The sequence below is a fragment of the Manacus vitellinus genome, unplaced genomic scaffold (assembly GCF_001715985.3).
Source record: "Manacus vitellinus isolate BGI_N305 unplaced genomic scaffold, ASM171598v3 scaffold_67_pilon, whole genome shotgun sequence".
In the NCBI taxonomy this organism is placed as follows: domain Eukaryota; kingdom Metazoa; phylum Chordata; class Aves; order Passeriformes; family Pipridae; genus Manacus; species Manacus vitellinus.
In genome coordinates, this window is record NW_021940737.1 from 116,661 (window position 1) to 129,686 (window position 13,026).

General features: G+C 42.5%; 2 protein-coding genes across 2 annotated transcripts; one reads left to right on the forward strand and one right to left on the reverse strand.

Annotated features, from left to right (window-relative positions):
• The first annotated feature begins 29 nt into the window (after nucleotides 1–29).
• Nucleotides 30–3,743, forward strand: GNG5 (G protein subunit gamma 5). Its single transcript, XM_018083776.2, has 3 exons — nucleotides 30–198; nucleotides 1,232–1,387; nucleotides 3,500–3,743. Exons 1-2 carry the CDS (start codon nucleotides 118–120, stop codon nucleotides 1,355–1,357), a joined length of 207 nt encoding a protein of 68 aa, XP_017939265.2. The 5' UTR covers nucleotides 30–117; the 3' UTR covers nucleotides 1,358–1,387; nucleotides 3,500–3,743.
• Nucleotides 3,744–4,710: 967 nt separating this feature from the next.
• On the reverse strand, nucleotides 4,711–10,245 carry RPF1 (ribosome production factor 1 homolog). Its single transcript, XM_029963985.1, has 8 exons — nucleotides 9,649–10,245; nucleotides 8,640–8,720; nucleotides 8,165–8,260; nucleotides 7,292–7,445; nucleotides 6,654–6,736; nucleotides 5,695–5,876; nucleotides 5,482–5,608; nucleotides 4,711–5,130 (listed from the first exon to the last, which is right to left on the reverse strand). The coding sequence occupies exons 1-8, from the start codon at nucleotides 10,243–10,245 to the stop codon at nucleotides 5,089–5,091; spliced, it is 1,362 nt and encodes a 453-aa protein (XP_029819845.1). The 3' UTR covers nucleotides 4,711–5,088.
• Nucleotides 10,246–13,026: the final 2,781 nt, after the last annotated feature.

Genomic DNA, 13,026 nt, shown 5'->3' on the forward strand with positions numbered 1-13,026 from the left:
CCGCCCCCCCGGGGCACAGGGGCCCGGCCCCGCCCGGCCGCCCGCGCAGGCGCCGCCGTCCCGGGAGCTGTGGCCGCGCCGGGAAGTTGCTCTGGGTGTGCCGCCGCCGCTCCCGCCATGTCGGGCTCCTCCAACGTGGCGGCCATGAAGAAAGTGGTGCAGCAGCTGCGCCTGGAGGCGAGTGTGACCCGCGTGAAGGTGAGCGCGGAGCCGCGACGGGACCGGGACGGGGCGGGGCGGACGCGCCGCCATTTCACCGCCCCGGGCCCGGCGGGCCGGGGCCGCCGGCTCCGACCTGCCCGGCCCGCAGACCTTGCTCGGGGCAGAGCGCCCAGGCTTCGCCCTGGGGCTGCGTCGGGGCTGCCCGGCCGGGGCGAGCCCGGACGGCCGCACAGCCGCGTCCCGGCCGCCGCCGCCCCCGGCGCTCGGCCCGTCCGCCCCTCGCTCTCCGCAGCCCTCAGGGCCCCAGGGCCGCTCCCGGGGCCATGGACGCGTCCCGCGCGCCCCTTCCGTGCCCCCGGTCCGGGGAGCGGCGCCTTCCGTCGGGCTCTGGTGAAAAGGCGGCCCGAGTCGGGGCGCACAACAGACTGGCCCGGCCCCAGCGCTGTAAAATGGAGACGTCGCCGCCAGACACACAAAGTACATTGAACTCGTGCCGTGCCGGGGTGAGACACGGCCCGTAACACCAGGGGAACTCTGGGCAAACTGCAGATACGACATACCAGTAAAAGATGCTACTTTTTGAAACTTTGGTCGTTCTGTTTTATGAGTTCAGAGTTACAGCAAAGAAAAGCAAGACAAAGAGTTTTTTCACTGGTCTGTTTTTAGGAAGGTACAGCCTGCCAAAACCCCCATACGCTATATCTCATCATAAGGACGGCTTTCCAGGGGAGGACGAAATGCCAGTTCAGTCGAGCATGTGAAACTCTAGGCTGTATTTTAAAATTATTTATGCTAGAACAAGGATCTTCATCTGTTTAATAAAGCCATCTCCAAGACGTTGCTTATCTGTCACCCTTTGTGCTCAGAAGTTTAAAATGAAAATTGAACACACAGATTGATTCTTACTCTTATATTCCTCAATTTCTTGCCTTTAAGAAACAAACAAAAAAAATTACAATAAAATGGTTGCATAAAAATCTACATAAGAATTGCTTATACTTTTCAATGTAGTTACATCCTCTGTAAAGAGAGTTCAGTGAATTCTAACACCACCTGTTATTTTGACTAGGTTTCTCAGGCTGCCGCTGACTTGAAGCAATTCTGCCTGCAGAATGCGCAACATGATCCCCTACTGACAGGAGTATCATCAAGTACGAATCCATTCAGACCCCAGAAAGTTTGTTCTTTTTTGTAATTATGTGAACTACTTCAGTGTCTTTCAGTGGTAAGTTCTTGAATTACAATTCATAAACTCTTTTGTCATTAAAAATAGCTGCCTTTAAATGAGACAGCCTTTATGAAAGGCACTCAGAAAAGACATCTGACTTAGGCAGCTGATGTTGGTATAGATCCCCGTTTTGGGCCCCCTCCTCCCCTGTTCTGGTCACAGCTCTGTACTGGACACATGCTGCTCGTAAGTATTACGAGTAGCACTTTGCTGTCAGAGCTTCTGCCAGTTTCTGTTGCTGTAGCAAAGTAGTGGGGCCACCTACTACTAAGCGGCTCCTTGGACTAACCTGGCTGTATAGGAATTCTACTCTCCGTAAGGGTATTATTTCCCTTTTCTCACATAGGATTAATCACCTGACAGCATATTTGGTGAAACCTGATTGTGGCAGATAAAGCAGACTTCAGTTCTTAAACTTTTAAAAACACTTCCAAGGACAGATTAGTGGTGGTCCCCAAGAAGAGCACTGACTCCTATGGGGGGGATGAAGTGCCTTCCAAGCCAAGAGAAAAAAGTATGTAGTCCAAGAACGGTAGCAAGGCCCATACTCTACTCAAAAAAACTACATGGGTAGCAGTTTAAACAACTAGAAACTATTTGGATTTTCATTCAAAAACTTTCATTAGGTTCATTAGCACTACTGCTATCACCATGGAGACTACTCACTCATCTGGCATTCCCTAAGAATTCTGGTGATTAGATTTTAGGCTAACCTCTTTAGAAGGGTGAGCTTTAGATCCACAGTAGTCCCACTAAAACTCTTGAGAATCACAATAACTTAATTATTTTGACCACAGTAAATGCATGATAATTTTATCGTGTTCCCCTTTCCCACTGCCCCTTGACTTGGATCTGTTGGGGATGAGAGCATAGGTATTATTTCAAAGCACCCAATACACAGTAGTTAACTGTAGATCACAATCCTTAGAAATCTCATAGCAACTCAACCTTGAAAAATTCTGCTTTTGTAGTTGACTTACATCACCCAAAGAACTGTAGTTTTCTAGATTTAAGTGTTAATAGGCAGCTTTATAGAAAGGTGACCACAGTCAAACTAAATTGTTAACTGATCTCCCCTCAAACAGACTGTGGAAAGCTTCCAGAAAGTTTGTATTAGCATGAATCACCTCATTTAAAGACCAGAGTAGTAACAGTATAGAAGTTGATGCTTCCCACATTCTTTTGAGCAGTGAATTACAGCAGTGTCACTGAAATGTGCTTTGGAGTTCTTGTAGCTTTTAAGGTTACTTCTATTGTGAATTTTGCCAACTACTCTTATGTAAAAATATTCTTGTACACTGATTTGTGATCACACTACTGTAGCTTCATCTACAAACAGTAATGCAAGGAAGAAATCAGATTATCTGTAAGCATTACAGATTGATAATTTATAAAAAGCCAAATAAACTGTACTTAATCAGTGACACATATAGTTCCCCATCGAGGTCTGCCAAGGTCTAGTAGTTCCTGGGTGTGGATGTCAGGAAATAATGTTTCCTCTGTCTCTAACACATATGTACGTACACAGGGCATAAAAGGCTTAATATTTTCTTTCTCAGTTACAGCCTTTGGAATGGAACACTTGTTTCTGTTTTAGTTACACTACCTATATGTAAAATTCCTTTACTTTGCTGTATCTCCTGCAGGACTTCCCGAAGAGAGGGGGTTTCTTAGTTGTAATTCCTGGTGTTTTCTCGATGAGCCAATGGCGTTCATGTTTGCACAGTCAGCACCACCTCACTGAAGAGGAAGTGTAGTTTGTTAGTTACACAGCACACTCCCTGCTTTGCGGAGTAGGTGCTTGATGTTTTAGTGCGCACAGAGTGACGGGGAACAGTTTTTTCTGTTCTTCCACCTAGTAGTTTGGCTGCCTGGAGAAACTAAGCTTCAGTTCTTTTGTAACAGTTTTGATTATCTTACTGTACTTTTGGGGGTAGTTTCATGGTTTTAAAAGTTTATTGTTTAAACTAATGTTTTATAAAAGAGCTGTAGAAAAAGAGGATTTTTTTCCTTAATAGCTGTCCATGGCATACTCTGAAGAAATTAGAAATAGAGTTGCTTCATTTAGCACTGATACCTGTCTAACTAGATTTTGGGTTTGTTTTTCAGATCTTTTACCATCTTCTCCTACTTGCTGATGTGTGTATGAGCAGAATGCCTCAAGGAGCAGCCTGGTTTGAAGTCTGTACAAAAGCTTAGCTTTAACGTGCCAAATCTAACTCTACAAGTGCTACTGTCGTCAAACCTCTTACCATCTACCTCTCCAAATGAACTGTATGCTAGTTCCGTATTTCTGTTTCATAAGGGAATCAGTTTTATATGCCAAGCAAAAAATAAAAGTGTCTTTACTTAGTCTGGTCTTGAAATTACTGTAAGACATTGATTAACTTTTGGATGTGGCGACACCTCACCAGTCACCGCATCCCTCTGCAGCAGCTGGAGAGCAGATAGAAGAGTGTCTAAATATTTTGTGCTGCTGCAAGTCTGCCTGGGGCTAATAGTTGTACAGAACAATGAGGCTTCAGCAGTACTATACTTAGAAGCATAACAGAAATAGAACAGAAAAAAATTTTTGACTGCTAATTTGTAATTCAGCTATACAGCTGTGCCGTATCACAGACATTGAATAAAGACAAAGAGTAAATTATCTTTTATCTTAATGAGTAATTCTACCCTAGTAGATGACTTACTCTGTGAGCCATCTTATTCATTAAGTAATTAAAAAAAAGCACTTACAGCTGCACATGAAAAGAAAGTAACTCAAAGAAAACTTGGCTTTTTAGCTGCCAGTGAATGTGCCAACTTAAGGCAAAACTAGTTTATTTGCAGGTAATAGCAACTCAAGTATAGCTATGATGCTGAAGAAGCATTTTTAAAATTTTAATGGGGAAAATCCTGCTTAGACACCTCACACGTTCACTGAGCAGCATTTTTAGATGAGATAGCTTTATGTACTTCCTCTAAGGGGGTTTTACAAATTCTTTCCCATCTGTCTTTGTTTCTTTTCAGCTGCTCTGGGTATATACACCTCTTGTCGATATGATATTTACAAAAGAGATACCTGTTGAGTCAAGCATATTATTTTTGTAACTTCAGCAACGTGGCTATTTTATGCAAGATGTTAATGAAATAAAATACCATGGACTTCCTGGATTGCAAACTGCCTTCTCAATGTTCTCTAGATAGGAGAACATTCTTGGAAAACTATCACCATACTGTCAGGGAACAGCATACTGTAAGTTAGAAAGAGGTTTAAAACATTTGTCTCTTACCTGTTAATTGAAGATGTCTGGGTTAACAGAGAAAAATCAAAACAGAACTGTAAAACTAGAAATACTTTATTTTGAGAATTTCTCTAACTGACGTATCTGCTGTCTTTGATGTTGTGAAGCATAATCTACTTCTACAGCACAGCAGCAATCATGGCAAACCTTCAGTGATAGCTAAATTACAGGCTGCTCAAACATTGCCATGTTTTTCCTGCTAAACTGGAAAAAGTCATTGTCCTTGTCATGTTGACTCCAAACAGGAAGAAAGACACATCCTACTTGATCTGCTGCTGTAGAAAGTGTTATTGTTTGCAGTTTGTCTTTCTGCAGACAGATACTGTTCAGTATCATTATCATTAGAAGTCTGAAATCATCCATAGTTGAGAGCAGCTGCTGTATTCCTGGTCACCAGCAATTGGCAGATTTCACTTATAAGTGGAATTTTCTTCTACTTGTGTCCATTTCTCTACGCTAAAATTTAAAAGAAAAGTTGTTTACCAACAAATTCATGCAACAGGATACAAACAAGGATGATCACTCCAGCTTATAGCAGGATAGGCAGTGAAATGTGTCAGTTACAGTGCAGTTGCAAATAAGTAGTCATGGTATATTCACCATCCTTTCTATTTTTAATTTTGACTTGCGATACAGCAGAATGTTTCTGCTTTGTCTATTTTGAGAAATAAAGCTCTAAATATTTCAGTTAGACACTTCTGTATTGACAACTGCATTTATACTGCTTTTCTAGGACAAGATTTATGGTTAGATTTCATGTCAGATTTATTCTATCCAAGCAGGATGATTATCATTACTTAGACATACCTTATGAATCCACTCATATTCTCCAAATTTGGAATCAAAAGTTCCTTTTTGAAGCGACCTCAGCTTTAACGTAAAACGTGGCCCAAGTTCTTGAATTCCCACTTTCTTTTCACTCTTGAATATATATCTTGGGGAAGAAAAGAATTAAAATTAGGAATCAAGTTACAAGAGTACTCCCTCTCATTTGTAAATGAGTTTTGTGGAAAACATCACCTGTGGAATCTGAAAAAGATGTAGTCTCGCTGGTTGTGAAACGTAGCTACTTGTCTTCCAATGAACTGAGGATCATGCGGGAAGAGAGAAGCAAACATGCGGCCAAGGGAATGGCCGAGTCGCGTTGTGAAATTGTTCAGGATCACTTCGGGGACGTGCTCTGTGGGCTCTTTCCCTTTTCGCTGCAGTGAAAGAAGAATGCAAAGAACAGATGGAATGCAAAAGGATTTTAATGTATTATCACAGTAGAGTTTGACATAGGAGGACAAGAGGGCTGATAACATGCCCTAATCATTTTTTCAAACACAACTGAAATTCATAAACAAGTAAAGGAGCAGCTGGTAACATAAGATTCTTTGGTTCAACAATATAAATTAAATGAAAAAGCACAAATAATTTTACATTTCCTCTCTCCTGCGCAAATTTCTACTCTTGGCTGAACCGGGTGTAGCAAATAGTGCAATCTACCTGTCAGAGGAATATTCCCTCTCTACTAATACCAACTAAGAGCATTTTACTGCAAATTATTTAGGGCTAAGTAAGCAGTATTTACTACAGAAGAAGTGACAGAGCTATAAGAATAAGAAGTAGTTCCTAGTCTTGAAAAAATCCTACATCTATTGAAACCTTTTCTACTGCTGATTTTTATATACCCTATTGTCTGCATGCTATACGTGGGGTATTCCCTACTGATGTAGGGAATTTTAGCTAAAATTGTAGCTGCTATTTATCGGCATGATTATAAAAATACATGGCAGACAGTTACAGAAGTTCAGCAAATAACCTCAAAAATGGAAGTAGAATACACTAGTCCTTAAACCCGTTAGTTTACAAAAAAACCACTTTTAACAAGATCGGCTGAATCATACAAAAGTGCAGTTTTGATAGTTCAAGTAGACTGAATGCATTCATCATTAAGCAACAGACTGTCCATTTCTCAAAATTTTTTGGAGTCTCACCTTTATTTCTTTGCGTAAACGCACACTACTCATTCTAAAATGAGCAGTTGGACCATCAGGCAGATGACTTAAAACAAGACCGTCTGTGCACCAAGTTAAAAAAAAAAGGATGGTAAAATTCAACATGTAATTTACAGAGGAACATTTTATGCAAAATGCAACATTAGAGTATTATATCCATAATCCATGCCCAATTTACAAGGTTTTGTTATATTTTCAAACATACATTCACAGACTAGATAACTAGTGTTCTAAGTATGTCCATTAAATTATGTTTCAATAGCTAACAAGAGTTATCCTCTATCACTTTCCCAGTTATTAATTGGTAATGTTTCATCTAGTCAGCAAAATGAAATGAAACTTCCTGGTCAGAAAAACTTGTTAATTAATCAAACCATTAAATTTACTAAAATAATAACAATGGTTATCCACGCATTACAGACTAAAAGAAAATAAAAAGCCAACCTATCTACACACTTTCTTTAATAATTCCAAGTTCCATAAGCCATTAGATAGTCAGGGTGGCACAGTGATTTTTAACTCTCTAGTTTGCACAGTAAAAAGAAAACAGCATAGAGTTATCTCTGATGCACTCTACAGAATTTTTTTCTTTCCTCAATAAATAGACAAAAGGTTACTTGGTATTTTGCGATCTTCATTAATGACAATTAAATCCGTGAAGTCCCTTGCAATACACTGTGGAATAATTCTTTTCAAAGCCAGTCCTCTTCGATAGTAGACATGTGAGTTGGGTATAACAGTAGCCAGCTGTTCACAGAATCTCACTGTTCTCTGCAAAACAGGTGAATTAAATTGCAGAGTGGTAAATTCAGTGCCAAATTCAATTATTAGGGGAATGAAAGTTTGCTCATTTCAACTACCATCCTTGAGGATACATTACTTCCAGTATCTCCATAAATGCTTGAAGATAAGTTATTAAACTACTTCATTCAATTAGTGGAAAAACATTCATTTGCAGTAAAGACTGCAGCACACCAGCACTTGTTTTTTTTTTAAGGACTCTTTTTTTCTTCCCTCAATCATAGAAAAGCAGGAAAATTTCAAAAGCATAACTTCCAAACTCATTACTTATTAAGGACACAAAGTTCACAGCATTTCAAAGTACAGTATGACTATTTCTTCAGGAACTGAAGATGTCTGTGGTTTTGGATAAATTCTCCGAGGTGTACTTTTTCTTCTATTTTTAAAGCATGTTTTTTTACGATTTTCACAAACATCAGTAATTTCTCCAGCTAGGCAATGCAGATCATGTCAATACAAGAACATATGCATGAGGTTGTTTTTTATTATGAAGGAAACAAAACACTACTAGAGAAGCCAACAGATTACATACATATATACAAGGTTATTGATAATCACTGAGTGAAACAACTGAAAAAAATCCACCATGAATGCTACTATTTTCAGCTTTATTTTATCAATCACAGTATAAAAACCTTGGTATCTTATAACCACTTGACTGCTCATAACTTTCCAAGTAAAACACGTACCCCACGAGGTCGGTCTGATGTTGTGATAAGAATCTTGGGAACTGTCTGTCTGTTGAAATATGGTGCAAATTCATCAGTTGCTTCATCAAAAGCAACCTGGAAGAACAGAAGTCTTGTTATTCCACCATGTACAAAATAATTGAAGAACAATTATTCAATCTGATGTAAGTTTCAATTCACAAGATCTATTCGTAATTAATCATCCCAAGGCATGTGGTTTTTACATTTTTAAGAATCCAGTGTGATGAACATGGGCAGCTCTTACTATCAATACCAGTAATGCAAAAGGCAATTATTTAACACAGACAATGAAAGAATGACATCACCTCTTAGTGAGGCCATCATGTGTATAAAGTAATTCATCAACACATTAACAGGAGAGTGCTGAATATTCAGTTTCATCAATCCAGTTTATGTCCCTTCTTAGAAAAAAAACATTTAACTTAATAGTACATGCAGAAATTAAAGCAGTTACCTCTTCATCATTGGGATCTACAGTGGTTTCGTCATACACTCGCTGATTTTCAATAGTCTTTGGTATGGGTTTTGGAGGTGCCTAAAATACATAAGTTTATTAACATAACACGTTCACGTAATTATTAAGTATATTGCAAATACCACATTCATACTACCATGATATTGTGTATATTTCTACACAGAACTGAAGCATTATTTATTTTATGCCACTTTTAGAAAAAGACGTTGCAACATCACTTTGATTAAAAATATGCACAGGTATTGGGACATCAGAGAGCATCACATGGAGGAGAAGCATCACCAGAACAGTAGCAATGCTTAACTTCAGTCTAATTAAGAAACAAAGTTACAAAAACCCCCTGAAAAAATAGGAGAACTTTCTATTCCCTTTTCTTCCATGGAAGAAAAGAGCTCTACTTTCAACATAACACTTTTTAACCTTGACATCTACAATTTAATGACCAACAGCCTATAATGTTTACCCCGTTAACTTACACTACTCTTGTGAGACTACTATAATACAGAAACTCACATCTGACTGTCTTCAACCAGGTCAGTAAAGGAAGCAAAACCCTTGTTCATGGCTAGGCTTGGAATCCAGCAGACAACTGGTCTGGGCATGGTTTGGTCAGATCTGATTGTTTTAATTTATATAGAAATTACTATCAGAGTATAATTCCTAATAGCATCAACACAAATGCCATAGCAATCACAGCAGACAGAGATGACTTTTCAGGAAGGGCCTTCTTTTATGCCATTAGCTTAAAACTCACCCTGCCTGATTACAGCATCTTTAACACAGTAGAAACAATATTTCTTAGCTAATTGATACCTCTGCTAGACAATAGCATTTCTGAAGGCTACCACAGCCAGCAACCACAGGGATGATAGAATTACTGAATGGTTTGGGTTGGAAAGGACCTTTAAAGGACATCCAGCCTCCCCCTGCAGTGAGCACAGGAACGTCTTCAACCAGATAGGTTGCTCTGAGTCCCATCCAACGGGACCTTGAATGTTTCCAGAGATGGGGCATCCACCACCTCTCCGGGCAACCTGCTGCAGTGTTTCACACCCTCACTGTAATCGCTGCTCCGTTTCACTGAAGTCTGTGGAGATGACGTTCCCCTCACGAAGCTGAGGAGCCCCAGCCCAAGGCTGAGCTGCAGTCCCCAGGCGCGCCGTGCCCGCCCCGCGGTCGGTGCAGGCTGCCCGCGACCACACCGGCCGCTTGCGGCCGGTAGCCTTAATTTGTCTCGAGGGACCTCTCGCTCCTTCTCCTCTTCTTCTTTGGCGGTCCAGCTTCTCCTGCGGGGAAGGACAGCGCTTCGGTTAGCCAGAGCCGCCAGACCCGAGCCTCCCCGCCGCCCGCTGAACAGCCCCGCCCCACCTTCCTTGCTGCTGCTGTCCAGCGAAGAGGAACTGAAGTGCCGGCGCTGCTTTGTTTCTTGATCTCGGACACGCTGAAGGTGGGCGGGAATGAGCACCCGCTGCTCGGCGGGCGGCCCGCCACGCTCGGCGGGCCTCCCGCCATGCTCGCCATGGCGCTGCGCCTGGCACCGGCGGACCCTGACCCTGGCCCTCGCCCGCGGGGCGGTGGCGCGCATTGCGCTGGGCGGGGCAGCGCGGGGGCCCTGGGGCGGTCCGGGCTGTGAGGGAGCGGTCGCGCGGGGGTCGCAGGAGCGAGAAATATGCGGGGTTGGAAGGGACTCGCAAGGGTCATCGAGTCCAACTCCTGGCCCTGCACAGGACCATCCCCGAGATGGCACTGTGTGCCTGAAAGTATTGTCCAAATGCTTCTTGAACTCCGACAGGCTTGGTGCTGTGCGCACTGCCCTGGGGAGCCTGTTCAGTGCCCAACCACCCTCGGGGGGGAAGAACCTTTTCCTGATACCCAACGTAATCGTCCCCTGACGCAGCTTCACGCCATTCCCTCAGGTCCTGTCACAGAAAGATCAGTGCCTGCCCCTCCACTTCCCCTCATCAGGAAGCTGTAGACGGCAATGAGGTGTCCCCTCTGTCTCCTCCAGGCTGAACAAGCCAAGTGACCTCAGCCTCTTATATCTTCTCCTCTAGGCCCTTCGCCATCTTCGTAGCTCTCCCTTGAACACTTTCTAGTAGCTTCCTATCCTCCTTATATGAGCTCCTGCCAGTGCTGAGGTGTGGGGTCTGAGTCCCTTCCATCAGGATGGGCAGAGCAGTACAGCAGCAAGCTCAGACCTTTGAAAGAACAATTTGGGGGCAGAGAGGTGTTGGTTGGTATTAATTTAGTCTAGAATTTAGTTATTTAAATGCAGAAATCCATAGAGATTTTTAAATGCCTGGTGCTGAGTTGCTGCAATAACCTCAATAAATCATGAAAGCCAGCAGTGCTAAAGGTTCCAGGGCTTGCCAGCATCATTCACCTTCCTTCTCTCTCCTCCATCTCTTGGCAGGAACTCATGGGATTTCCTGGATTCCAGATACCAAGATACAAGAACAACCTGAACTTTGCTAGCCACCAGTGCAAAACTGATGAGAGCTGTCCACGGCTGTGCTGACAGGCTGCGATGTAGGCAGGAGTTCTTACCCTCCCCCGTGACCGGAGAGGCCCAAACTTGGGGCACAAGTCTGTGTTGCTCACAGTTCTGGCTAACCACAGCTCTAAAGCAGTTTGATGCAGATGGCCTTAAGCTGAGACAGAGAAGATCCAGATTAGATATTACAAATATTATTTTCACTCTTAGGGTGGTCAAGCACTGGAACAGGTTGCCCAGGGAAGTGGTGGAGCCACTATGCCTGGAGGTGTTCAAGAGGCATCTGGATCTGGCTCTGGGTGATCTGGTTTAGTAGTTTAGGGGTTACAGGGGCAGTGCCAGGTGGTTGGTTGGATGCAGGATGGATGATCTTGAAGGTCTCTTCCAACCTGATGATTCAATGGTTCTGTGATTGTGTCACCCTGAACTGCTTACAGTATTCAAAGCGAGGTCTGCCCAGTGCAGAGCAGAGCGGGACAATCCCCTCCCTCGACCAGCTGACGATGCTGTGCCTGATGCCCCCCAGGACAGGGTTGTCCCTCCTGGCTGCCAGGGCACACTGTGATGGTTGCTTGGTGTGCCGTGGACATGGCTGGGCCCAGGGCCGGGGTGGCACAGCCTGCTGACCTTCAGGGACCTGCAGGGCCAGGCTCATTGCTCAGCAGGCGGAAAACGTAGAGATAAGATCAAAGTATTTAATAGGAATTATTGCTGCAGTGTAATTTATAATCAGGGTTAACTATCAAAATGGGAAGCTTTGAGCAAACATGACACACTGATGGGTTTACGTGACATTGTGGCCAGCAATGCCTGACCCTGTGCACACATTCCACATTCAGACTTTTGCTCACAGTGACTTAAGCGGTGGGGAGCATCTGCTTAACAGGAACCATAGGGATTTGGATGGTAATGTTCCCAAAAGTTATTTTTATTCCATTAAAATCTGTTGAAACTTGATGTTAAAATGAAACAAGAACTCCTACTGCAAATTAGAGATTCAATTTACATAAAGCTAGAAATGAGGTTTTCTGCTCCTGAGCTGATTGTCCTGCTTAGAGGCGTGCAAACGTTTGTGCACAGCAAAGACCATACTCTGTTTTATAGAAATTGAGTACTCAGGGATTTGGGGGGGGGCTGGGCTAAATTAGAGGCATTTTTAATCTCAGACTACAAAATTCTGAGCCTCAGTGGGACTGATTATTTCCATTTGTCCCAAGGAATTTTTAAAAGCTTGAAGTTATCTACTAATTTTATATACAAATACTATTTTGCCTTACTATGTTTCTCTTACTAGAAAAGTAAAAAGAAATCTGTTACCATAAACATATGAAGATAATGGAAAAACATCTAGAAATAACCAGAACTAGCCAAAGTCTTAAACCTTGTTCTGTCCTATAAATGAATATTGCTCTTCAACTCAACTTGCTTCATTGAGATTACCTCTACTTAACACAGATGTAAATGGAAGATCAAAGGCCTCATTATGCACAACCTGATATTTTTCAGTCCCATTTTTGTCAGGAGAAAATATTTCAGCGATCCTTAGTGCCTTAAGGATAAGTAGTTTCCATGGTAATTGAATTTTGGAGGATTTTGTTGAGAATATGTTAACCAAGGACTTGCTGTAACTTTATCTCTCTAGCTGATTCAGATGTCAGAGATTGCAAGGGTGTCTCTCAAAGTCATTAGTAAAGATTTTCATCACTGCTGTTAGCAGAGCACACAGGGAGTTCTGTGTTGTTTGTAGTTCCAATTTGCAATGGTGTTTTTGTTGGGATCACCGAGTTCTTACATGTGGAAAAAACACATTATCTTTTCTCCCTCCCAGCAAGAGGGAAGACAACCTCCTAATATTATTCAAATACTTTTCTT

What these genes read in the sequence shown, in the direction of transcription:
- RPF1 (XM_029963985.1), bottom strand. Translation starts at nt 10,245, where the DNA reads ATGCGCGCCACCGCCCCGCGGGCGAGGGCCAGGGTCAGGGTCCGCCGG. An exon ending in ATCTTTTTCAGATTCCACAG is followed by an intron (nt 5,609 to 5,694) that starts GTGATGTTTTCC and finishes TTCTTCCCCAAG; the next exon opens with ATATATATTCAAGAGTGAAA. An exon ending in AATATGAGTGGATTCATAAG is followed by an intron (nt 5,131 to 5,481) that starts GTATGTCTAAGT and finishes TTTAAATTTTAG; the next exon opens with CGTAGAGAAATGGACACAAG.
- GNG5 (XM_018083776.2), top strand. Translation starts at nt 118, where the DNA reads ATGTCGGGCTCCTCCAACGTGGCGGCCATGAAGAAAGTGGTGCAGCAG. An exon ending in CGAGTGTGACCCGCGTGAAG is followed by an intron (nt 199 to 1,231) that starts GTGAGCGCGGAG and finishes TATTTTGACTAG; the next exon opens with GTTTCTCAGGCTGCCGCTGA.